At 37.7% G+C, this 26,214-nt stretch overlaps 1 protein-coding gene across 2 annotated transcripts in view; it reads left to right on the plus strand.

Moving 5' to 3' along the window:
• Window positions 1-26,214, plus strand: part of PDS5A (PDS5 cohesin associated factor A) — an 86,198-nt gene that overhangs the window by 9,836 nt on the left and 50,148 nt on the right. For both annotated transcript variants that reach the window (XM_032999288.2, XM_032999286.2), the window contains exons 3-4: window positions 25,049-25,252; window positions 25,555-25,641. In XM_032999288.2, the coding sequence (XP_032855179.2) occupies window positions 25,049-25,252; window positions 25,555-25,641 (291 nt within the window). The remainder of the gene's footprint in view (window positions 1-25,048; window positions 25,253-25,554; window positions 25,642-26,214) is intronic.

A 26,214-nucleotide genomic window follows, 5' to 3' on the forward strand; every position in this document is an offset into this window, starting at 1 on the left:
TCAAAACTTGCTGGCATCTGGACAAAGGTTTCAGAGATGCGAGACTTGTCTAATTGGTGCTGAGCAGAATAGAGACATCTGAATTCTGTCTATGCAAAAGAAAATGGACCAGCACTGTTAAACATTTCAAAAGGCAGCAGCCTATGTGCTAGCTGGGATAAATTCAACCAATTCCCACATCGATGTTTCAATGTTGTAGGGGATGTGCTGCCCCTTCCCCAGCCCTGCAGGCACAGCACCCAGAGGGGAGGGGGCAGGCAGTGCGGGAGGGTTAGAGTGGGGGATACAGAAGGGAGTGAGTTGGCAGCCCTCGCGGGGGAGAGTGATGGGGAACAGATCTGTTGGAAACCAGCCATTGTTAATTTTGCTGCTTATGATAAAACTCCTTCCATATAGCAGCAGTAAAGGAGATAAACAGCTATACTAAAGCACAAAAACATTGTAATACTCTCTTAACGAACAGGCTGGTAGAGGGCTGTGCATTGTATTTTAAAATGTTACTAATTTTTTAACTTAGTGGTGGGTTTTTTAACAACTGAAAATGATGCCTGCATTCCTTGATTGTTGGGATGAAAATTGTTTATGCGATAATGCTATTACAGAAAAGGTAAAGCAAAAAAAAAAAAGAAAAAAACAACAACAAAAATGAAAACAGCCCAAAAGTAGCTAAAAATCTCAAAAGGTGATCACTAAGTTCTTTAGTTAATGTTTCCTATAGTATTTTTCTTACATAATTTGTTTTTTCTCTTTATTTTGGCTGCTTGGAATCGTAGTGATGGTACAAATGCTGAAGCAAAACGTGTACAGTGAAAGTAGATCTGACCGTAGGAAGTGCTTAATATAAAGAAAATTTGCAGTTTGAGCCTTATAATAATGACATAATGTGAATGTGAAGTTTGTTACAGTTGTTCCTTGAAAAAAATAAACTGATTGACTTTACTTGTGTTACCAATTTAATGGAAGGAAAATGCTGTTGGATATTTACCCCTAAAATTTTTACTCTACTTCCAGGTAGAGTAGTCAGAGTAGGGTGAGTCCTGTTATTTTAACATAATTTTGTGTTTTAACTGTGTTCCTCTTCTGTTACTATTTGAAAATACATGCATGTACTTGATGTTACAAAATGCAGTAATGGTTCTCCATAATAAACTCATTATTGAAACTATATTAATGATTTAGTAGGGAATTATTTGAAATTAAATTTTGAGAAATATAAAAATGGTTAATTTCTTGTGATTTAGAAGAGCAAAATCCTGATGTTCAGTCACTTAACTCTCACTGACTGCAGTGCCTTTCTGTGGGCTTCAGCCCTGTTATCCTAGTGAGTCAGAAAGGATATAATTTTTCTTTAAAACTTTGTTTGCGTGAAACAGTGAAGAGGAATCACGCAGAAATTATGCACCTTTGTTCATGCGATGGTACGGTGTACTGTAGAAGAAGTGAAGGGAAGTTTAATTCTAAAGCTGTTGCAGTAATAAGAATTAAATAAAGTAAGCTCAATACTTCTGATGGTAGAAATGGAAAGCAGCATTCTGGGGGGGAGTGTGGAAAAGGTTACCCTGTTTGTTTTTGACAGGTGGTTCTTTTTCAGCACTAAATTGCTGCAGAGTTAACATTCATTCACTTACAATGCAAGGCAACTTTAAAACTTTTTGCTGAAAATATGTGTTTATTTAAATATCTTATTCAGTCATCCTTTGTAAATGTAGTTGGCACATGTCCCTATTTCTGAAAAACTTATAATCCATCTCTTCTCTAAAGCTCCTACTTCTGCTATTGCCAGTAATATTCCAGTGTCAAGAAAAGAAGTACTATTTTTGCTTGTGTGAAGTCAGTAAATGAAGGTCTAGGAGTTGCATTTGTGAGCTGTTAGTGACATTTTTTCTTAAAAAAATGTATGTAGAATATGAAAGTATGCATAACTGCAGCCTAAGGGAAATTGGGAAATCTGGAAATAAGATTTCAGCTTAGTTCCAGTTGGAACTGGTAGTCTAGACTGCTGTAAAATCATGAGAATTTTGCTTTAGGAAATGGCAGGGTTCACCAAGTACAAAAACTGTATCTTTGTAGAATATATACACATTGGTTCAACTGGAAGTAGGTCAGTAGAAAACCTAGTAAGTTGTTAAAAAAATCTCTTTGAGCTGGGAGTGAAAACCGAGTTAAAGGCTATGTTTCTAAATCTCAGCTGGGAAAGTGGGGGTGGAGTGTAATGTTTTCCAAAGTTATGCTCTTTTAGTCCTAGCCTTTGTTTCCCTTTAAAGGTTGAAACACCGTCAGTCAGATTACAAAGTAAAAAGGCTGCCATTTGATTTTGTTTCATTTGGACATCTTTGCCTATTGTTCTTAGTTTAGGTTCTTGGGCAAACTGGAGCATTCTGGTCTGAGTTGGATTTGTTACATAGATGAAAATATACTCATCTAGAGTTGGGGCTCTGTGTGCCACTCCATTTCTGATGCTAAAATTGGTTTCTGGTACCCATATACATCTGTGAGGATGGAGTTCACTGCATTTTATCTAGCAGTGAAGCTGGTTTGAAACATATCCTTAGGGACTCTTACACTGGCTCTGCCTCCTGAGAAATCGTACTGCGGAGCTGTGCCCTAATTCACACTGTCTTGAGACTCTTCAGTCACTGACTTCAGTCTGTATGTGGGCTGTGATGAGTTTAAGTTTCTGTATACTATCTGATTTAACGCCTGTCAGCACATTGGTTAAAAGCCTGGCATCGTGCAACATCCTAAGATTAATTTTAAAACTAGACTCAAAATTTTAGAAATTAGGAAAATACTCATCGCTAGCATTTTTAGAGGGTTCATTGAGAGTTTTCCCACTGCTTTTCATCATCTTTATCAATCTTCTGCTTGAAAATAAAACTATGGGCAAAAATAATTTTATCAGGAAGGTAAAAAGTTGGAGGGATAAGTAATGACAGGTTAGTTCTGCAGGGTATTGCAAGTCAGTTTAGTAATCTGAGCTGGTGTGCCTAGTGGGTGTTCTAACCTAGTCAAAAGCAGATTAGTTTATCTAAAAATAAAGAAATGCAAGTCCTCTTTACAGGGTGCCAGAATTGTAATTTGGAAGCTTGTCATCCTGACACTGTTGTACCTGACTACTTTGAGTACTCTTAAGTTGACACTGCTACTGAAGGAAACAGTTACTCATCTTCACCACTGCTGCCATTGCTCTTCAGGGAGAATAACAATTCAAAGTTGTTTGCCTTATTTGAGTCAGCAACACTCTCAAAGTCATAGAAACAAATCAAGTTTGTGAAGAGGAGAAAAGTAAAAGATAGAGGCACATAGTGACTGTAGTCAAGGAGGGGGAAAGTAGTGTAGTTGGGAAGGATGGAGCTGCTACACCGGTAGCTGGAGGATTGCCCTGAATCAAATCCTGGTGTGCTTCACTCTACTGGAATTTGTGAAAGCACAAACACCAAAGCCAGCACTTTGAGCCAGTGAAGTACTCTTGCTTGCTTGTGGGCCATCCTCTTCTACACGCCAACCCAAGTGTGTCTGTGGCCTGCAGGATACTGGGTCGTGGAAGTGAGCCTATTCAAAACCACTTATTTTTTTCAAGGTTAGTTTTCATTTGGATCAATGTGACTTACACTCTCACCTACTACCCCCTCTGTGTGTTGGCAGCAGCTGTATGACAATCTTGGTGTGGCAGAACTGTTACTTGCAGTGACAGCTTAATTTGGAACACCGTGTTAATTAGGTTTGACCTTATTAAATCAACGTAAAGGTTCGTTAAACTGCACCCTAAGATTGGGCTGAAGCAATCCTACTCTTCACTCTTTGTTTTTACAGCCATGTAGTCAGCTGGTTCAAGAAGCAGATCTATCTGAAAAGTAACCTGGCCAAAACCAGGGATTTTTCAGTAGTGTCACTCATCAGTGACATGTGTGTTGGAATAATGGAGGGACAGGTCTGACAGATTTGGGTTGACTCACACTGCCGTAAAACTGCACCCTAAGGAATTCTGCAAACATCCCCCACCCTTCCAATTTGGTAAGGCAGTATCTGTTTCACAGAGCCGCAAATGTAAGTGCAGTGAATGATGAGCTACCCTTCCACATCTGAAAAAGAAAATAAGATACAGAGGAGAATGTTCTCTGGTTGGAAACAATTGAAATGAGTGCTGTGTTTATACGCAAATGTGGGGATTGTGCTGGTGCCATTAATTTTGAACTAACGTGAATGTTGTGGAATCCACGATGAATTTTTCAATGTTTTAGCTGACTGGCTGCTGTAGCAGAACATACCATTCATCCTAATACATGATTGTTTTCAAAATAAATTGATTTTGTATTGGAATTCAGAATTGGTGTGGTAATATTTAGTGAGGGGTACTTGCATGCACTTCTCCTTTCTCTGGGAATGTTTCTTTACCTCTTTTTTCCTCCTTATTTTCTTTCGCATTTGTACAAAAGAAAGAATTTGAGGTTTCTGTGTTTTTCAGGCCTCTGTAAGACCAATGGCTTGCAGTTCTATACCAGTATTATGGTTATGAGTTGTGGTCTTTGATGTTTAGACTGGTCTTTTCCTGTTCTGCAGTCCAAACTACTGACTCTTGTGCTGTGACTTGAACTAGAGTAGGCGGTACAGGCCAGTGCTTGCAAACAGATTTGTCTTCATGCCAGCTCTCGCTCTTATTTTTTTCCACCTTCTAACGCCTGCTGTAGTCGATTGTTCTTTAAACAAAGACTTGCGCTAACATACAGGATGTGTATCTGTATGGAGTATGTGCATGCATATGTACACGTATGCAGAAGTTAATCTTTTATTTCCAGATAATCACACATTCAAAAGAAAAAAAATTGTACTACTCAGCGGATAGATGCCATAAATAGTTTTCTCCCCCCAAGCATGAACTGATAAAATGCAAGTACTAGAATCTTTTTCTTGTGTCATCCCAAAGACAGCATTATTAACACTCTATGGGGCTCAAAGCAGGGACAGACCACGAGTTTACTGTTGCATGTGAAGCTCTTCCAGAATTATTCACAGAAAGTGAAAACCCTTCTTTAAGTGTTATACATTTAACTGGTATTTCTTATACTTCAGGGTCTGAGAGTTGTGCAGAATATATTGTTAAGGACTCCTTGATAGGCCAGAAATCTGACTGCTGTTGAAAATGTTTGAACGTAATTTTGTTTATTCTTCGAAGAGACAGTATTTACAAGGAGCTTGTACCTTTGTGGTGGTGTATGCATTGAAATTCTAGAGTTGCCAAACTTCAGCCAACCTTAGAACTGAATTTCGCTCATTTTTCTAGTAGTAATTTGTATATGGAAACATCTATGAAAATAGCTGCGTGGGAATATTGCCAGAAACTGTTGGATGAAACTGTAGGGATAATTTTGATTATACGAATCCTTGCTTTTGAAATAATTTGATTTCATCTCATGTTATTGAATGGCTTTGTGGCTTGTTGTTTCATTTTGTATCATTATTAAAGTAAACTTTTTATTTGTAATCTTCAATTCAGAAAGCTTCAAAATGACACTTAAGAAATTAATGTTTGTTTGTCAATAAATTCTGGAGACATTAAGCATGTCTTGATTCAAAATCGCTAATTACTTTTCAAGTCTTTGGTATATGAAAAAAATAGTGAGTAGCCAATACCATTCATGACCAATGGATCAACATTTCAGAAGCTTGACCAACACAAATAAACTTGGGTACATCGATTTAGGTAATAATCATGTTGCAAAGCTAGTTGGAGGCTAATATCAATTTTACTATAAACTGACCTTGTGCTGTCTTACCTCGGACCAGAATGCATGCAAAACTGTCATGTTGAAAATGAAGGGGGGGAGGTGTTCTGGTTTTCCTGGACTTCTCCGAGATTGCTGGCTAGGAGATACTGCTTTCTCACCCAAGAGAAGTGATAAGCATCCAGGATACAAAGTGCTTAAGTTGGAAGAGTATATTCAGTGATGGAAAACTTACTTTTCTACTGCTTGGCCTCTCAATACCCGACTCTCACAAGAATCAGCGGTCTTCTGAAGTCCTCCTTTTGATATGTGAAAGCAGCTTCTAAGCAAATTCAAAACAAATGTTGTAGACACGGAGTCAACCATATGCAGGTGGCCACTACCTGATTTGAATGCTACCCCATGATTTTATCACTATCAAAATAACCCTGTGTGTGTGCAGCCAGAGCTCTGGCAAAAGGCAGATGCTTAAAGTTAAAGCTGAGTGAGGCAGTGGTTTCAAGTGGGCAGCAGGAAGCATTCCTTTTTCATTCTTCGGTTTTGTTTGCTTGACGTTTCCCTTTAGTACTTACTTCTCTTTGGTCCTTAGTACAGGGCAGTACTTACCACTAGTGAGGAAACTGCCAATAGTAGCATTTGAGAGTAACACCTTCTGGCCTCTGTACTTGGCTAGGAATTTCAGCCCTAGCCAGATTATGGTTATTTACTTTCAACATGTGGAGCAGAATTCTGATGAATCTTATCATGAATATATCAGTATTTTGGGACTATCTAATATAAATATGGAAGTATTTTCCTTCATTTAAGTTACTTGGACAGCAACTTGTGGTTTCCTCCTATGCTAATTTCCCATAAAATTCATAGTCAAATACCAGGTCTCAGCCCTTTTGTTTAAGGTGCTAAACGGCTTCAGATTAATGACTGAGTTTTAGGCACTAAGGATGATAGTTGACAGCTTTTGTTTCCTGTGTTTTCTGATCATAAATTGTAGTTAACAGCATTTTTAGGATGTTCAGTGAACTCCTGCAGCTATTGAAGGCTGTTGCAAAGCTCCACAATCTGTAGGCCAAAGTTCACTTCTGAAGTTCTCCTTTCTTGCTATGAAGACACATTGCGGAATGTTCTGATTTCAAATTAAAAAAAAAAAAAAAAAAAAAGGAAAACAGCACTACTAATTCAATCAGAATACAATATTGCACTGTTACATTTTTCTTTTTAGGATGGGAAGGTGAGAAAAGAAATATAACAAGATACATTTGACAGTTTTTTTGGTAAATGGTTTCAGTATGCTACTGACCTGCATGCTATGATCATGAGGGCGATTTAAAAAAAAAAAAAAAGATTAAAACATACAAAAAACTCCCCCAAACAAACAGAAAAACAACCTGCAGAACATGAATGAAACTGAGTTTCATTCTGTTTTGGCTTTTGAAGAGTAAAAGCAATGGAACTTAATGTATTTCAAGTCTTGTATGTGCAAGCTTAAGACAAAGATGAGAACTTTATATGGGATTCAGGACCTGAAGGCCGTAACTACACAGTCTAGAATGTTTTTAGACAGGAAAAGTTAAATTTTGTGCTTACATAATGTCTCATCTCTGCTTAAGAAAGAAGTGGTTATTTGGACAATGAGCTGGTCAACTAGTTGTCATTCTCCTGTGGACTTTGTATGTGAGAGGTCTGCTGTCTTATTTTATAGGTAACATTTCCCCTCCTTTTTTCTATTTTCCCAATCATCGTTTTTTATAATATTTTTAATGTTTTAGCTGCTTTTTAAATCTCTAGCACATACATGTGGGATACGGTTCTGAGGTCACTGCAGCCGACCAAGTGAGGTTGAGTCTGTTCAATTTTTGAGTCAGAGAAACAAAACCGAAGATCATTTTAAACAATACATTATTTTTTGCTTGTGGCTTCCGGCCACTTCAAGCCAGTACTCTTGATGAAGTGTATGCTTTCTCGTGTGTTCTGGGCAACCATAACTCTTCAAGCTGAGACTTGCTGCCTTCTCTGTAAGGTTCTCGGATTTCTCTTGGGCACTGTCTCTTCGTCACAGATGCAGACATTTGTGAAATGACCAAATCCCATGCTAACGGGTACCAAATTTATGTTCATGCTTGAGGTACAGGTTAGTATTGCTTCAGGTGTCTTACAAGGGGAATCAGCTGCATCTTCCAGCTATTTCAAGTGAAGGCAGAAGTTACTGCTGCAGTGTATGCACTGTCTTGAGATAGTGGTGCTGTTATTTTGGTAGAATATATTGAATAAGTTCAAATAATAACTGTACTATGAGTTTCTTAGAAAATGTAAAATTCAGTGGGTAACAAAATACTTTATTAGAAATAAAGTATTAAACTAGGTGTTAATGTAATTTTAGGGAAATAACCTCAAGAAGTGGCTTGACTTTTACCTTTTGTACTTTCCGGGTTGAAATTTCTCAAATTTTGTCATGAAAAGGATAAATGATTTTCTGGATGAACACGGCAAAGTGTTTTGCAAATACAGAGCTACTATGACTCCAGTGCTTTTTTTAAGTATGTTGGACCTTTAAAAAATCTCTGTGATTCCTGTTTTGGGCATTTTTTTATGAGAATGTTGCTGGCAGCTATTTAAATGATACTTAGTACTTGCAGGTTGCTGATTTCAGCAACGTAGCTTAGTGAAATGTTATTTTAATCTAAATTCAGCACAGTTAATTCTGACACTAAACTAAAATAGTGTATTTAAATAAATAAATTGAATATCTTAAATATATAGTGTATTTTTAAAGTAAAAATTGTATACAATGATTTTTCAGACTTTAACTTTGAGAAGTCTGCCTAGTTTGAATGTTTTGTTTTGTTTTGTTTTTTTTTTTTTCCCCAGAAAATCCTGCCTTTTTTTCTTAGATAGTCAAATTGTTATACTAACTGGAGAGCTTCAAAATAAAGCAGAAGTGAATGTAGAGGTTAAAATGGGAAAACGCTGCACAATGCAGGTGGTGTGAGTAGACTCATCATCTTTCACTAAGAAAGCTTTAGTACAAGAAGACTCCTTATTGGAACTTCTTAAAAAAGTCAGACATGTTTTGAAAACAACCTGGGGAAAAAAAAAAAAAAGCCTTGCATTAACACTTTACATCTGGTATATTGCCTGCATCTTATCTTAGCAAAATCAGTAGCTATAAAACTGTGTGATTGCATATAAGGAATGTTGAGGGACAGGTACAGCAGTTACGGGCATATTCTAGCTATCCACAAGACAAGAATTTGATGAAACTGATAGGCAAAATAGTTGCAGAACTCTTGTGGAGGAAATCAGGAGTTACTTAAAGTTCTCAAAATATTAAAGAGGAATTCCCAGACAAGACTTTATTAGCCCAAAATTAAAATAGCTGCAGAAAATCAACCAAGCCACCACGGCTCTAGGAGATTACATATTATCCTCTAAAATAGCATTGCTAATCCAGAAAGGTATAGTAGAGCTCTGTAAAAACAATCATTTGATTTTCTTGCATTAATTAGGCAAAAAAAAAGTGCCTTGGCTTTGAAAATGGAATACATATTTTGCATGGGGAGATAATTTTTGATTGGCTCAGTGTGGCTATATGGCTTGAAAATATTACTAAAATGTTTAGCAAAGTTAGAACCAAGTGAAAACATAGTTCTGTGACAGAGTGTAAGCGTCAAGATCAAACAAATAAAACCAGATATGAGATGGAGGCATAAATGGGAAAAACTTTTTTTTCTATCTTTCCTTAATCTCCTGCCTTTGCCTTTTTTCTTTTTCCTTGGACATACAAATTCACTTCACTCCCGTACCCCAAATGGAAAAGTCTACATTCTTGTGTGAAATACGGTATCATAAAATGAACAGTAAAACATTAAAAATAACATTTTATATACTCATGTAAAATCCTCCAAAATTCTTTCTGTAAATAATATATTAAATTTGAAATATCATCACATATTGGCAATTATGATGGTGATATTGCAAGTTGAATTTATTGAAGGCTTTTCATATTATTCTTTGCTACCTACATTATAATTAAATACATAGGCTTGTCATCTTAATTTTCCAGGCTTATTTCCCAGAAACTGAATATCCTACATATAATCATTATGTCTTTAGCATCATCCTATTGCTGAGCACAGGATTTGACTTTCATATCTTTATATCAGCAGTATTGGTGACTTTTATTTTTCCTTTAGTCTCCCACCCCATTTTAAAGAAAATATTTTAAATGGAAACTTTCTTAAAAATATTTTTTTTAATTCTTCTAACATGTATCAGAAATCAGTCTTTATTGCTAGGAATACTTGTCATTATTCAGAGTAAAACAACTTAAACTTACTAAATTATTTCTACTAGTACAATACTTTTCCATACACTAATTGTACATAATCTTCTTCCTCCTTATTAAAGAATTAAATAAGATGACTTATGGCCAGGGAGCCACCTCAGATATGTTTCATTTTTCATGCACCATTTTTTTCCCATGCTCTAAGAATTTCAAGAATCTTTGGTTTTAATGGGGCTGCTTAAAAATGAAATGAAACCACCAGCCACAAGCAGAATAACTATATTTCTGCATTTTGCCTTCAGTCCATTCTAGGGTGCCCTATTTTTGATCCTGGTAGCTGCCTAAAGAGAAAACTTTTTTTTTTTTTTGGGTGTTAATAATATAGCTAATAGTGCTCAACAGTTACCAAAATTTTCTGGTAAAATAGTGCTTCATTGGAGACAGCTGATTTGTCTGAATGGAAATTCTTTGCAGCAGCATGTCTGGTTTGGTAGGTGCAAGAGCAGGTACACGACCAGCTGCTGGCTGAAGGTTGCTGCAGTGAGATGAACAAGAATGTCCATGTCAGCCAGCGCCTTCGGGGGGAGCAGGGTCTGGTTTTGATGTGCCCTTGGTAAGAGGATTTTTGCTGTTATTGCTGGTTGGTAATACTAGTTTTGATTGTGAGATATCAAAACTTTCTACAGTCTTACAGTTCTGATGTTTGTCCAGCCTTTCACATGGGGATGGAAACCCACATCTTCTGCGTTCTGGATAATCATCATGAATATGACAGTCCTGTATTAAGGCTCCAGTAGATCACAGGTACCTAGACAAAATTCTTCAGTGCAGTTTTATCACTAGATATGTGTTTTCCCTAGAGTTTCACATGGTTTTCCCCCCATGTTCAGTCCTTAAGGCTCAGTGGAATCTGGCTTCTGAAGAAAGCAGAAAATGAATGTCATGTCTGAAGGGTGTTTTCTTGTTCACCTTAATACCTTCTTGTGTTACTGAGTATGATGGTATTATGTGTAATTGTCAGTTATTGAACACATACCATGAAAGAATTTTTAATTTCTTTCTTCTCTGACTGTCACAGACTGTGCAATCAGAACTAAAGATCAAGGTACAAATATTTTGCATGTTTTTTTACTCGCCACAATTTACAACATTGTTGAAATAGAAAAACTGTATTTTCTTAGAAAAAGACAATTTTTTTGGTCTCATTTGTTGGTTGTGTTGGAACACAGGCAGGAAAGAGAACATGATGTGCTTCATACACCCTCTACTTCTGGATGACTGAGTCAGGAGGACTGTATGTTGTATCATTGGATGAACCTGCACTGTGGTGTAGAAATAGATATGGATATAGTCTTTAAAACATCAGTATTGCTGGAAGCATAGCCCACTAGTTGTGTTTTACTGTGAAACTCTAACACATGATTTTGTTGCAAGAACTGAGCCTAAATATTCATCTCAAAATTAATCCTTACGGTCAATTCACAGTGGAAATTAAAATGCTGTTGTTGTTCTTGTCCAGCACCACCTTCTCTTTGGAAGAGGAAATGAATTATCACACAGCAGTGAGCTGGTTATAAAAAATCCTCCCTCTCACATCTGGAAGCTATTATCAAAGTACTTGGGAAACTTCATATGGAAATAGAAACTCCTTCACCTTGGGGAATACGCTTTTAAGAATTTTTTGGTTTTGCCCCAGCCATATATAATACTTGCTAGTATACCTAGGGGAAAAGGACTATTTAATGAAATGCTTCTAACTGATGATGTCTTGAATTATCATTAGAATGTTTAAAGAACAGGCTCTTGTTAGTGCCTCTGAAAATATTCTTCTGTTATTTATCTATGTATGTGGAAGTTTCTGAGAACTTAGAAGACTTTCACTATTTTAATTTAGGAATCTTCTTTGCAGTACTTAATCAATTGTTAGACTTTGGCAGGAAAATTGGGCAGAATCCCGTTACAAATCTTTCCAGTAATAAAGATACTGTTGAAGACTGAATTGCTTTAAAAAAAGAAAATAAAAATTGGTGCTGTAGCAGCACACTCAAATCATAGACGTGTAAGAGTTGGTGAGTAACGTGAATGTGAAGAGATAATGTGCTATAAATATATGCACTCTCTCTTCTCATTATTTGAGAAGAAATAAAGATACACTGTTAAAACATTTGATTTGGTCCACAGTATTATAGCTTGTATCGCAGAAAAATTGTGTGAAACATTTTGCTATCCTAGTTTTAAACTACTTGAAGGATTTCAGTGTGGTAACGCCAGACTATCAATACTTCTCAACATTTCTTACATTAAAATTACTTTAAAAGGTCTTGGGTTGAGTAGCCAAGTATTGTCATGCATCAAAAGCTGATTGTAAGCAAATAGTAGATTTAAAGAAATTATTCTTGTTAATGACAAACGATACAGTGACCTAAGGTTAGAGAGTACTCTGCATGCTTAAAAATCTTTTAGCTGTTTGGGAAACAAGAAACACGATGGATGAGGTGAATTGGTTTGGTTGATCACAGCCAAGGAGGATTTCACAGAATTCCTTTTAAGTCAAATAATTTAAGTGAGTAGAGTGAATCTAGTGGAAACTCTTAGGCTTAATGTCAATAAAAGCAAGGTGAGGAACAGTGAGAGAAAACAAAACTATTTGCTGCTGACTTCATGAAGTTGTAAAGGACTAAGGGAAGACTGATGCATCAGTCTAAGCGGCCCAGTGAAATCTGTCAGTGAACAGCTTCTGTCCAAAAATATAATAGAAATTAATGCTGGGTAAGGAGTCAAATGGCAAACATTATGGATATTATGTTTCCCTTATATAAATTAGGCATGTGTGCTCATTTGAATACTGTGTGAATGTGCTCTCTGCAATACTGCAGTTCTAGTGAACCTTTGCCTCCAAAGGTATGAGAGGAGGATGTGATGAGAATAAGAACCTGGAAGGCAAAGCAAAAGTGATGGCCTTGAAAGGTAAATGGAGAACCTGTGCTGTCTTAGATCATTATACAAAACCAGGAAATATATAATTAAATAAAAATTAACAAATCAATTGATGCGTTGGATACAAGTTTTGGAAATTACTGTAACAACGTGTTTCTGAGACCTTGAATTTGAAATTATCAGTGATCACATCTTACGCCAGTTTCTAATGAATAGAGCTAAAGGTAAATTTTCTGGGGGACTAGTAGAATTTGAATACAGCTGCCCATTTCAGACTTCATGTGCTTGCCATTATTAAGATTATGAATTTGTGTCACTGTAAGGTTGGTTGTTAAGAATTTATGTACCAGAAGGCTAAATTCTTCTTCCCTCCCTGGTCTTGACTATTGAATTCTATCTGCCTTACCTCTGCTGGCTCTGGAACGTACCAGATCTGTCTGTGATCTAACTACGCCTGTCAGAAGACTATTCAGGACTTTTTCTGAGGAGGTTTTCAGCCAGATTAGTAAATTAAATTGACTCACGGAGTTACTCAGCAAATGTTGGGGCCAACACAAAATATGCAGTGGCACTGCATGGCCAGAAGCAGGGACAGGGTGAGTAATGGGAAAGGGAAGAAGGAGATGGTGGCACCAAGTGGTTAAATTGGATCTCCATGTCATGCAGAACCAAAGCCACAGCTACTGGAAGAGGGGTTTAAACTGTGGACTGCTGTGACTGCTGGTTGACAAAGAGGTCTGAATTTCTGTCTGTGCTTTGTCTTCCTTCAGTATTTTTTACTCTGTCAGTGTGTGCAGAACTGTAAGAAAGATAATACTCCAGCCAGCCAGTTACAAGGGAAATTCTATTAAATTCCAGACCATTAAAACTGATTATAATCTTTCTCCTCAATGACAAATTTTAACATCTTCAGAACAAATAAAAAGCATAGCCTGTTTTGGTGGAGTTTTGGTGGTGTTTTTTGTGTCTTGGTTTGGCTTTGTTTTGTTTTTTTGACCAGCTTAAAATAGGCCCAATTTCAAAAGAGAGGAGAGACGAAGAAAATCTCATATTGTTACAACAGTGGATATAAATGAATTTACAGGATGTTTTTATATGAAGCAGAGTGGTACCTGCTTAAAGACAAAAAAAAAAAAAAAAAGACTTGCCTTTAAAGGATCATTTGGCTTGGAGGGAAAAAGCACCTCACTATTACATACAGTAGTGAAGGAACTGAGGTTGTATTAAAATGATTTTGAATCTTCCAAATCTTACTGCAATAAGAATTTAAAAGTCAATGATACTGTCTAAAATAATCAGCTCTGAGCAAGATGTATTTTGTCGAAGTTGTATTGATAAGGAAGGGCATGTAGTATTTTCTTTGCACATTGTGAATCTGATATTTTCCCATGGGCTTGTTCGTGGTCGAAGAGTATGAGATTTATCACATGCAGTGATAGCAGTATTAGGATTATCATCTGCTGGACAGGAAGGACACTATTTTACTTCCTTTTGTGCTGTTGTAATCTTGGGAAGCATACTTTTTTGCAACCTTTCCTTGCAGCAGTACATACAAGTTACTGTAATCAAGATGTCAACATTACATGACTGATTTTGCAGGGCAGAATATTCCATCACTCTTTAAATAGCATGTTCTAATTTGTGCTGTGAGAGATGTTTTGGATTAAGGCATGTGATTTTTTTCATTTTATTTGCCTTTCCCCCCACCCCCCCATATGTTGCATTTTTGTTACTTGAGGAATCTTCTACATTTACAGCAGAACTGGAATTCTGCTGTGTGTTAGTTATGGACATACAACATGTGGGTAATTGTACAAACTCTCTCCCAGATTGGTAACAATACTTCTCCTGTTTTGATTATGATGCTGTATGTGTGTGAATTTATATTCATTAGGTTGTTATTTAAAAACGTGTGTATCAAGAAAGTTGCTTCAGGTAATTAATGAACTGCTCAGTATACTGTTTTTATTACAAGTTGTAGTCTTGCTGCTTTTTCATATGTCAGATTAATTTAACATTTGGGCTCCTGGAAAATAGTCTCAGAGTTGCTTGAGGTAAGTAAAATAATACAGATTATGCTGTTTACCAATGTGAAGATAGTGGTAAATTACATACGAGTCTATGACTTCTTTGCTTGTGATGTTGCAGTTGGGAAAACCTCCAAAGAAGCCCAGTGCAGGTTAGTCCTCAGGGGAAGGATAGCCAGTTAAATTGTTTGCCTAGTCAGAGGAGTATTGCTGTACAGGCTACCATTAGTGTTTCTGCATAAGCTTTACATCTGCAGTCACATCTAGAAACCCTGGTCATTGGCTTCTCTTGGTGAGCACAGTATAACGAAGGTAGCAAATAGTCTTTGCCCCAATGAGTGTACAGTACGCTTTGTATAAGCTTTTGTTCAACTTTCTGAAGGTTTGTTTGTTTTGTTTTGTTTTTTCCTGTGTTATTCAGAGCCAGTTAAGTGTCTTCTCAGAGATTATAAATTTAAGGTAGAATCTATAGTGGAAATTGGGCAATAAAATTTATTTTTCAGTGGTTACTAACAGTACCAGGAAGGGAGTGCTACTTCTCATTTTACTAGTGACAACAGCAAAACTTCACAAAAACACATCAGCTCCTTTCCAGTTCATTGTTTCTGTGATTCACGTATGCCCCTTGCTTAATTTGTGTATCTGCTTCTGTCTATCTACGACTGATAAATGTGGGCCCTGAAAAGGAATTGTTTGCAATGAAGCGAAACCCTGTGAGAGGACAGTGCTCCAGAGCATATGCTTCCGTGGTCAAAAAGCTGCCCCAGTTCTCAGGCCGGAGGTGCTGCTGGATCTTAATAGCATAAGTTCTTGGTTTTAAGCACTAAGCATATGACCATTTACTAATGATTAATTTTTGGTATCTCTGTTCTTCTCATATAATACCCTGTCTTCTACTGCCAGTCCTTAACAACTGTTGTTATGCTTCAGTCCTACTTCTTGTACCACAGTTGTTTATGGAAATAGAAAATTGGGGCAGTAATGTGCACTCGCAGCGCAGAAAGCCAACCCTACCCTGAGCTGCATCAAAAGAAGGGTGGCCAGCAGTTTGAGGTGATTCTCCCCCTCTACTCTGCTCTGGTGAGACCCCACCTGGAGTGCTGTATCCAGCTCTGGGCCCCCCAACATAAGAAGGACATGGACCTGCTCGAGTGGGTCCAGAGGAGGCCACAAAGATGATCAGGGGGCTGGGGCACCTCCCTTGTGAGGACAGGCTGAGAGAGTTGGGGGTGTTCAGCCTGGAGAAGAGAAGGCTCCGGGGGGACCTTATAGTGGCCTGCCAGTGTTTGAAGGGAGCTACAGAGAAGATGGGGAGGGACATGTGTATATATAAGGGTATGTAGTGATGGGATGAGGGGTAATGGTTTTAAACTGAAAGAGGGTAGATTTAGATTAGATATGAGGAAAAGATTCTTTACCGTAAGGGTGGTGAGCCAGTGGCCCAGGGTGCCCAGAGCAGCTGTGGCTGCCCCCTCCCTGGCAGGGCTCAAGGCCAGGCTGGACGGGGCTTTGAGCAACCTGGTCTGGTGGAAGGTGTCCCTGCCCATGGCAGGGGGTTGGAGCTGGATGATCATTAAAGTCCCTTCCAACCCAAACCATTCTGTGATTCTATAACACTGTTCTCTACCAATAAATTAATTCAGGTCCAAAAGGTCCTTTCAGTTTAACACTTTAGGAAGGGCCTGGGGAGATAATGTCAGGCCAAGCTTCATCTCTTCCAATGTCCTCAATTTCCATGTGGCTTAGTGTAATGCTATTCTTGACACTCAGACAAATTGCCTGTCATGTTCTTCCCTGTCTGGAGAGCTGATTATTTTATCAAAGGAAGTTTATCGGGTTAGCAAAGTAATTCCCTTTTTATGTGTTACCCTGTTTTTCTTAACTTCTGTGTTTATTTAGCCTTTCCAAATTAGGTTTGTATTATAAAATTCTGTTGATGTCAGCCTGTTGGATGTGTTGGCAGGATCTCCTTTCTTGATTATTCTGTTAACATTTGCTAATTTCTGGACAGTTGGTATCATCCTTGTTTGGGTGTTAGTGTATAGGTTTTTGTCTTTTTTGGCTTGTTTGGTTTGGTTTGTTGTTTTTTTGGGGGGGTTGTTTTCTTTGTTTTAAAGAAAAGCAAACAAAACCTGTGCTGCTAAGCTCGTGATTTAATTTGTCAGGTATTTAAAGATTCTGAAATAACAATCATCTGGTCCTCCTGATTTGCATATTTGAGATCTTTTATTTTTGTTTCTATCCACACAGTGATTTCCATTTTTCCATGTTTGTTTGGTGGTTCTGGCTGATGGATAGGACTATATCTGAGGAATACCCAGACTTCTTATCTTAAATCTGCATCATGTAGAAGTATTTTTTTCCAGACATGCATGTCTGTGGATTTTGCTATGTTTTACCATCAGGTCGTAGCCAAAGAACATAATTTACTCTTAATAGCTAAAGACAAGGGTCACCCATAGTACTGCTTAAACCATGTGAAGGGAAAAAAAGTAAAAACGCTCTGATGGCAGAGTTGAAAATCCCAGCATTTGAGTGTACTTTGATTTCAGTCTTCTCTTGGCATCACTCCCTGAGCTGTCCAAGCTCTTGAAGAGTCAGCTGGGCTCATACCAATTTGAGGAAGTTTTACCTCCAAATATTTTTTGTATTTAATCTTAATACTGAAGTTAACTTCTAATATTATTCCTATAACAATAAATGGTATCAGATTCTCTCAGTTGTTAAATTTCTTCTTCTGATGATTGCAAGGTGAATTTTTAAATACAGAACATCTTTCCCTGGCCTTTTTTCAAGACAACAGTGGTTAAATGTTACTACTTTGGAACACTACGAATAAGCTGATGTAAGAACAGTAAAACAAATGCAACCTGCACACACCTTCCCCATTCTGTGACTATCTTTGAGGTTTGTGTTTGTCCTGCCAACCACAGCAAGGCTTTTCTAGATCTGCCACCTTCTTCCTCTCTGCAAATACTATTTTGTCTTTTCTCTGTCTACTGATTACCCCGTCCTCTCTTTGTGTTTATATAGCTCTCTGCCCTATAATACTGGAATCATCAGTGTGTTTCAGCAGTAGCTGAGCTTCCTGATCCAACAAACCATGCACCTAAATGTATATGGTCAATAAACGCAAACCAGGATCTGCACAGCAAAAGTTAGCATTCCCGTCCAAGGCGTAGGTCTTGCACAAGAGCCACATGCAGCTGAGTCACTTAAGGGCAAGCTACCATGCTGATTTACTGTCTTTGAAAACAGGCCGCGTGTAAACTGCATATGAGGTGTGGGCAGACTGTGAACAACGCTTTGGCAACCTCTGGTGTATGTTTCAATGCAAGTAAAAGGCTGACAGTCTCAGAAGAAGCAGCAAGTAGGGTTCATCTCACCTCTTTTCAGGCATCTAGTCACATGGAGCTGTTTTCATGGCCAGCACAGAGAATTCCAGGGCAAAGCTGAGCTGAAGTCTGTAGACGTCATCATAGATATCTGTGCTTGAATTCAGTCGTGGTCTGTGCATTTCTCTCCAACGGGTGAAAGGGTAGCCCAGAGTGACTGGCTCGCACAGTGTGTGTTTTTATGCAGTCAGATGAACGCCTCCCTAAAAACTTTAAATTACTTATTTTTCAATATGTTCATAATGTGCTAAGAGTGACTTAGCAGTCTTAATTTAACTGTTGTTCTCCCTACTTTGAATGAAGGTGTTTGCATTTCTGTACCATCTCCAGTGTTTTAATCAGAGCATTTCACTTACAAGTTTGCAGAGCCTGGGAGAGTAAAATCTTGGTCTCAGAATTTCAAGGTGCTGTGGTAAAAATGGCAATAATGAAAATTTCTAGAATAGTTTTAAACACTTATTTTTGCAAGGTGACTAAAGTACCAGTGTGTGATAACTTAATGGAGATGCATTAAATCAAAAGCAATGCAGAATGAATTTAATTGTAAATGTGAATAGCTGTATTTTGTTTACATTTGCTAGCAGTTCGTGTTTAAATTGAGTGCTTAATTGTTTGGAAGAAAATGGATGGTGTTACATTAATACATTTAAATAATACTGTTCTGTCTCCAGCTTTTTGCACAGAGGACATTAACAATTTTCTGTGCTGGAAGCTACTAAGTCTGTAGGGTCTTATATAAATGAACATTAGTGCTCTAGCTAGGTTTGTTCTGACTGTACAGCAAGACTTCAGTTAGACAATAGTGCTGTAATTTGAAAAAGTAGTGAGTTCCTGTTATGGTTTAATCACCTTTTCCTGGAATAAAACTGGCTTAGCATGATAATAATTAATACCTAACTCTGAAGTAACTACTTCATTCTACTAGAGAAATATTGATGTAATGGTTGAATCAAAACTTTGGGAAATTGAAACTCGTTTTAGACCTAAAATTAAAACCTTAATACAAAGAGGAAATGGAGTGAGGTTTTGTTTAATTTAGCCTGTTTTTGCAATAAGAACAAGGGTAGTTAGGATGGATCAGATGACACCATGTATGTATATTTTCTTTGATAGAATACCTATTATATGAATAACTGTAGTAAAGAAGATTTTCTTAACATGCAAATTCTTGGAAAAAATAATTGTACTAAAATCTGGCAGTAGCACTTCATGTCTCCTCTCTGCAATTTTATTTTTTTTCCCTCTGGTTCAATTAAATATTTACCACAGCCTTGAAATTTTTTTATGTTTACTTTTTTCATATTCCCTCATTGTTGCACTTAAATATATCACCAGTTACATGAGTGTTTTCCAATTCGCATTTAAAATAATTTAATACCTTAAATTATTAGGACCTTTAGTCTTTTTGTATATGTAGCTTTTTGTATATGTAGAGTTTATTTCAAGGTTTCAGTTTCAATAGCAGATTCTTTTAATAGATCAAAATGTAGCTGTCACAATATCAGTATTGCAGTGGTATGGCTAAAAAATTTTAACTATGTAAATATTTCTGAACCATTTATGAGCAGTGTTTCATAGGATGTTCTCGATATTTATTAGGCATCATTCAACTTGCATACTGCTTTGCCTTTTTTTTAAAAAAAAATCCTTTGAGAAAGCACATCATTTGTAACAGGAAACGTAATGGAGTTATAGGAAATGTGCAGAGAGTGGGAACTATGTCTACAATACAATTCAATAAATATTTTTGGGAAGGGCTGGTTAAATATGCTGAACTTTAGATGTAAATATTTCTGTTGATTCTGTCTGTCCCAAGTAATAACAATCTGAGGTGATTAGAAGTAACTTTCCTTTGTCAGACCTAAACACAGAAAATAACTTGCAGTATGTTGTCGTTTAGTTTCATTGTATTGTGGACGTATTTGTGAACTACAGTCCTAGGCCAAGACTTTGCATTAGATGTGTTATAAACATGGGGGGAGGAAGGGAAGGTAGTTCCTGTTGTAGGGGAAACCAGACAACGGATGGCTGCAGAGGAAAAGACAGGAGTACCCCAGGAAGTTGTGGAACTGTTGTTGATCAGTGTGTTGTGCTAAAGGATATGCAATTCTATTATGAATAAGTGAGTTCATCAAACATACAGTGTCCTGTACTTCTAAAGTCTTTAGTTGCTCTCTTGGTTGTTGTTTGATAACTAATTTTTCAGCTGTGGGCAAGAACACCAGTACTATAACTGGTGAAATTCCAAGCAAGTTCTTGGATTTCTAGAGAGTATGAAGAGCCAAGCGTATGTTGTATTTAATGTCTGGACTTTTTTTTCTTGTATTTTAACAATCTCATATGTAGATTAGCAGGCATTTGGAAATAATTCTGTTGTGTAATACCTTAATCAGTTGCTTGGCTATAGAGACTACTCCCAGGGTGTAGGATTTCAGATATAGTTAATTGCATGGATTCAAGAAATGTATAGAATTATTTAATTGAACTATAACGACGGAGTCCAGCAAGTTTATGGACTGTACTTAAATGCAAGTCTTTATTAATTTCCTTTTTCGTAAATCTTGTATGTGTCCTGCTACTAGCAAGAATTTACATCATGCTTTCAGCCATGATATAGCCCTGTGTAGTTTGTTCATTATTTGCTTTATACTATATATTTTGTGTACCCCATACATATTATTTGTATTGCTTTGGTACCTGGGATCCTAGATAAAGATCGAGATGGTATTCTGTTCATTTTTTGTATGTGCCATAAACAGAATGTCACACACCAGAGACTTTATTATAAAACAAAAGACAGCACACAAATACAAGCAGATATGGAACTACAAGGAAACAATGAAGGAAACATAGGTCAGTACATTAAATAGCAGTTGCGGTTTGCCAATGGCCCAATTACTGCCCAAGTGTTGTTTTGTAATAGAAAAGAAATACCAAGGAGTGCTTTGCGGGGAAATAGAATGAGGTTTTATGGATATTTGCTGGCAGTTCCTTCTGAATACAAGAGCAACATATCAAAATCTGTAAGGCTGATGTTTTTGAACAGGCAAGACAGTGCCAAAGACAAGTTTAATTACTTTAATCCCAGAAAGTTGTGAGAGTTTTCACAGCACCATGTTGCCTTACCTTGTCTGTTTTTGGCATATTGGAGAATGGATATATGCAAGATTTATGCACATTGTCATATAAATACGAGAACTTGAAGAGAGATCTGAATCTAGGAGGATATTCTGGTTATAAAGCTTATGATACACATAGGAAGGAAGGAGATGGGGCTTATGGGAAAGATCAAAAGGTTGCTTATATGGCTAAGCCACTCTCCATCGTATTTGAGAAGTTGTGGCAGTCTGGTGAAGTTCCTGCTGACTGGAAAAGGGGAAACACAGCCCCCCATTTTTAAAAAATGAAATATGAAGGACCTGGGAAACTACAGGCCAGTCAGTCTCACCTCTGGGCCTGGCAAGATCATGGAGCATATCCTCCTGGAAAATAAGCTAGGGCACATGGAAAATAAGGAGGTGATTGATGACAGCCAACATGGCTTCACTAAGGGCACATCGTGTGTGACAGATCTGGTGGCCTTCTGTGATGGGGTTACAGAACTGGTGGATAAGGTAAGAGCAACTGACGTATGTCATCTACCTGAATTTGTTCACAGCTTTTGACACTGTCCTGTTTAACATCCTTGTCTCTAATTTGGAGACACACGGAGACATGGATTTGACTGATGGACCACTCTGAGGATTATGAATTGGCTGGCTGGTCACACTCAGAAAGAGTTGTGGTCAACAGCTCCATGTCTGGGTGGAGAATGGTGACAAGTGGTGTTTCTCAGGGGCCAGTCTTGGGACTGGCACTGTTTATCATCTTTGGCAACATGGACAGTGGGATTGAGTGCATCCTCAGCAAGTTCACTAATGACACCAAGCTGTGTGGTGTGGTCAACATGCTGAGGGAAGGGATGCCATCCAGAGGGACCTTGACAGGCTTGAGAGGTGGGCCTGTGCATGGGTTGGGGCAATGCCATGCACAAATACAGGCTAGGCTATGGGTGGATTGAGAACAGCCCTGACGACAAGGACTTGGGGGGTATTGGCAGATGGAAAACTGACTGTGAGCCAACAATGTGCGTCTGCAGCCCAGAAAGCCAGCTGTATCCTGGGCTGTATCAAAAGAAGTATAGCTAGCAGATCAAGGAAGGTGATTCTCCCCCTCTGCTCCCCTCTTGTGACACCCCACCTGGCGTACTGCATTCAGCTCTGGAGCCTCCCAGTGTAAGGATATGGACCTGCTCAAGCGGATCCAGAGGAGACCATGAAGATGGTCAGGGGATCTGGAGCACCTTCTTTCTGAAGACAGGCTGAGAGAGTTGGGGTTGTTCAGCCTGGAGAAGAGAAGGCTGCAGGGAGACCTTAGAATGGCCTTCCAGTGATTAAAGGGGGCTACAGGAAAGATGGGGAGGGACTCTTCATCAGGGAGTGTAGTGATAGGATGAGGGGTAGTGGTTTTAAACTGAAAGAGGGTAGATTTAGGTTAGGTGAAAGGAAGAAATTCTTTACTGTGAGGGTGGTGACGCACAGGAAGAGGTTGCCCCTTCCGCAGAAGTGTTCAAGGCCAGGTTGGACGGGGTTTTGATCAACTTGGTCCAGTGGGAAGGTGTTCCTGCCCATGGCAGGGGGTTGGAACTTGGATGATCCTTAAGGTCCTTTCCAACCCAAACCTTTCTATGATTGTATGGGTTATCTGGAAGGAACTGTAGTGGTATAAGTTTATATCGTACAGATACAGCTTATCATCAGTCTCCAGGGTAGCATCCACAGATCTTCTATTCCTTTCTACCCTGTTCTTAAAGCATTCAGCAATAGCTATCTGAATCCCATACAGCAAGTCAAGGCCATTATTCCTTGTTCTGCCACCAGCAGATGTGGTTTTTTTTGGCTTTGCGTCATGTTGGTTTTTGGTTTGGTGTGGTGGGTTTTGGGTGTTTGTTTTGTTTTAAACCTTCCTCGTTGAGAGAATCTGGTAGCTTTTGAAGAATATGTTACCTGTTCTTTTAGTTCTGGTATCTAGGAAGGACAGTTCATGTGTGACACTTAACAGACAGACCTGTGCTGTCAGTGGAAGGATGGTTTTGTCCTTCCAGGTAGTACTTCAAAATAGCTTAAGAATTAATATTTTTAGGGAAACGGGCCAATAAAGGTTAGGATTTGTATGGGCTGGCTGTAAAGTTCTCTTCTATTTTTTCTGTTTGTTTGTTTTTTTCTCTCTGTTTCTTGATTTTTTTTTTTTTCCCCCTCTATAATTTGCTTCATGAAGAAATGTAAATTTACAGAAATTGAGGAGGAGTTTTAAGTAACATACTTCAGGAAAGGCTGCCATCAAACATTTATTTTAATTTGTAAGATCTGAGTTTAAAACAGGTTTTTAAAACTCAGGGAGGAGGTAAAACTGAAAGACAATGTTTTCATGTTGAAAGCAGGGACATGCTTAATAACAGAGAAACAACTTTAGTATCATTTAAATGACACAATAACGGAAGAATTGAGGCAAGACTAAAAGATATGTTTATTAACTGTGTGAGATCAATCTCCTCATGTGCTTCACTATTAGTATTCTAGAACTAAATTTGACCCATCAACTTTTATCATTCTGTGTTTTCTCTTACATCTCTTTAATGTGTGTACTGTGTATGTAATGGGTATACTAAATTGTATGGGTATGCAATATGGCTGTCCTTCACAATTTTAGCTCATAAGGATGTTCAGGTGACAAGTAGGAATGGGACATAAAGGCCAATTTGACTGACATCATACTAAGAATCTGTGACACATCTCCCAATTCTGTGCTGATATCCTCGAAGTCATCCTCGTCCTTTTAACAAACACTGTTCCAGAACCTGCAACTTTTTATTTCTTCAAATTAAATTTTCACTTTCAGTTTTGCTAAATCATTATGTTGAGAAGTTTCAATTAACTGTAGTTGTATAAAAATTAAAAATAAACAAATTTGTTGGCATTTTGTAGGAAATAGTAGTTCTTAGCTGCACTAGAAGAAACAAGGTAACCACGTAGTTGATTTTTTCCATTATGTAGGTAAGGCTATAGATGCAGTTTTGAGTATACAGAAAGAATAGGTCTGCAGTGTTGGACATACGAGCAATTAAATTCTTAGCTGGTATCTAGTTTGTTTAAACCAGATAAAAGGATTGTGCATATGTCAAGTATTTGAGCTCTTGTGCCTTGGTACAGGCAGAGCATAAGGCTGGCCTCATAGGCTCCTCTCAAGTCTTGGCATAGCTCTTAAAGCAGCTGCATTATACCACGGCCTATACGCTAGGCCAGATGGCTTGCAGCCCTTTGTTACTGTCTATAACGAGGCAAGTCCTTATTCCAACCTCGTTGGCGTGGAGCAGTTTCTGTGTTGTACCTCAGGTTAAGATTGGCAAAATAAGCAGAGCTGCAAAGCATTTTTCAGTGTCGTAATTTAAAATACCAAGTTCAATAAGCCTTTAAGTATCAGATAGACACTTTTCTTTTTTTGATGTTTGTCCTAACAAAAAAATTACAGTACTGTGATTATACAGTGGAACATGTATTGATAGCACTGCATCCTTTTAGAAAGTATTGTTAAGCAATTAGGAATAAAAGCAGAAAGAACTTGAATGGTTTTTTTCCTATTTTTCAGATGGTGGTAAAAACCTTCATGGATATGGACCAGGACTCGGAGGATGAGAAGCAGCAGTATCTCCCATTAGCCTTGCACCTTGCATCTGAATTCTTCCTCAGGAATCCCAATAAAGATGTGCGCCTCCTAGTAGCATGTTGCTTGGCTGATATCTTTCGTATCTATGCTCCTGAAGCTCCATATACTTCCCATGACAAACTTAAGGTAAAAATGCTTTATAAAATAAAAGCTTTCTTCCTACCTCATTCTCTTACTGAGGAACATGACCCCCCCCCCCAACCCCGTCCTGAGTCAGTGTAGTACTTTAAGGTTTGGAGGTGTGTAAAGAAGTGCTAGATATCCAGTATCTTTGTTGGTAATAGCTTTCTGTCAGTGCCTAAAAAAGACAATTTAATGTTTTCATGTCACGGGTTTGTAAACGTGGGTAGATGTCACTACTAACGAAAGGGTTGTATTTTTATTCTCTGCTGAATCAAGCTTGTAAACACTTTATCGTTTTTTGACAGGACATATTCTTGTTTATTACAAGACAATTAAAAGGCTTGGAGGACACGAAGAGCCCTCAATTTAACAGATACTTTTACTTGTTAGAGGTAACACAATAATTATAACTTTCATTAGATGGTATTTGCTCTGTAAGCCTAAGAAATGTAATCAGTCTTTCTCCAGATGTGCCAGTATGCCTGGAAAATTTCTTTTATTCTGTAAATCACACCAGACTCATTAACGTTCAATGAATTACTTCTTTTAGTACTTAATTCAGTTTGCATTTAACAAGTTCATACAGCCTGTAGTTGAGGACACATTAAAAAGATTGGTATTTATTAAAGTTTAGCCTTTATCTTACAGTTCTATACATTGTTTTTCATATCATGCACCCTGAAGGTTATGTTACCTCATCAAGAAGGAATTTCAAATACTGATTAAAATGCAAATCTGCTTATATTGATGATGGGAGAAGGAATATAAGATTTTGGTTTAAAAACATGAGAAAAACCTACTCTTAACAGGAAGTGTGAGGGAAATTATCTTGTTTGTAAATCTTTTCTTGATGTTTAAAACTGTATTATTTCATATAATGAAGAAAAAAGTCTAGAAACATGGACTTACTATATTAGCAATTTCTGTCAATCTGCTTTTACACATAAGAAATCAGATTATTCTGG

This window comes from Tyto alba, unplaced genomic scaffold (assembly GCF_018691265.1).
Source record: "Tyto alba isolate M040663 unplaced genomic scaffold, T.alba_DEE_v4.0 Super-Scaffold_6, whole genome shotgun sequence".
Taxonomy (NCBI): domain Eukaryota; kingdom Metazoa; phylum Chordata; class Aves; order Strigiformes; family Tytonidae; genus Tyto; species Tyto alba.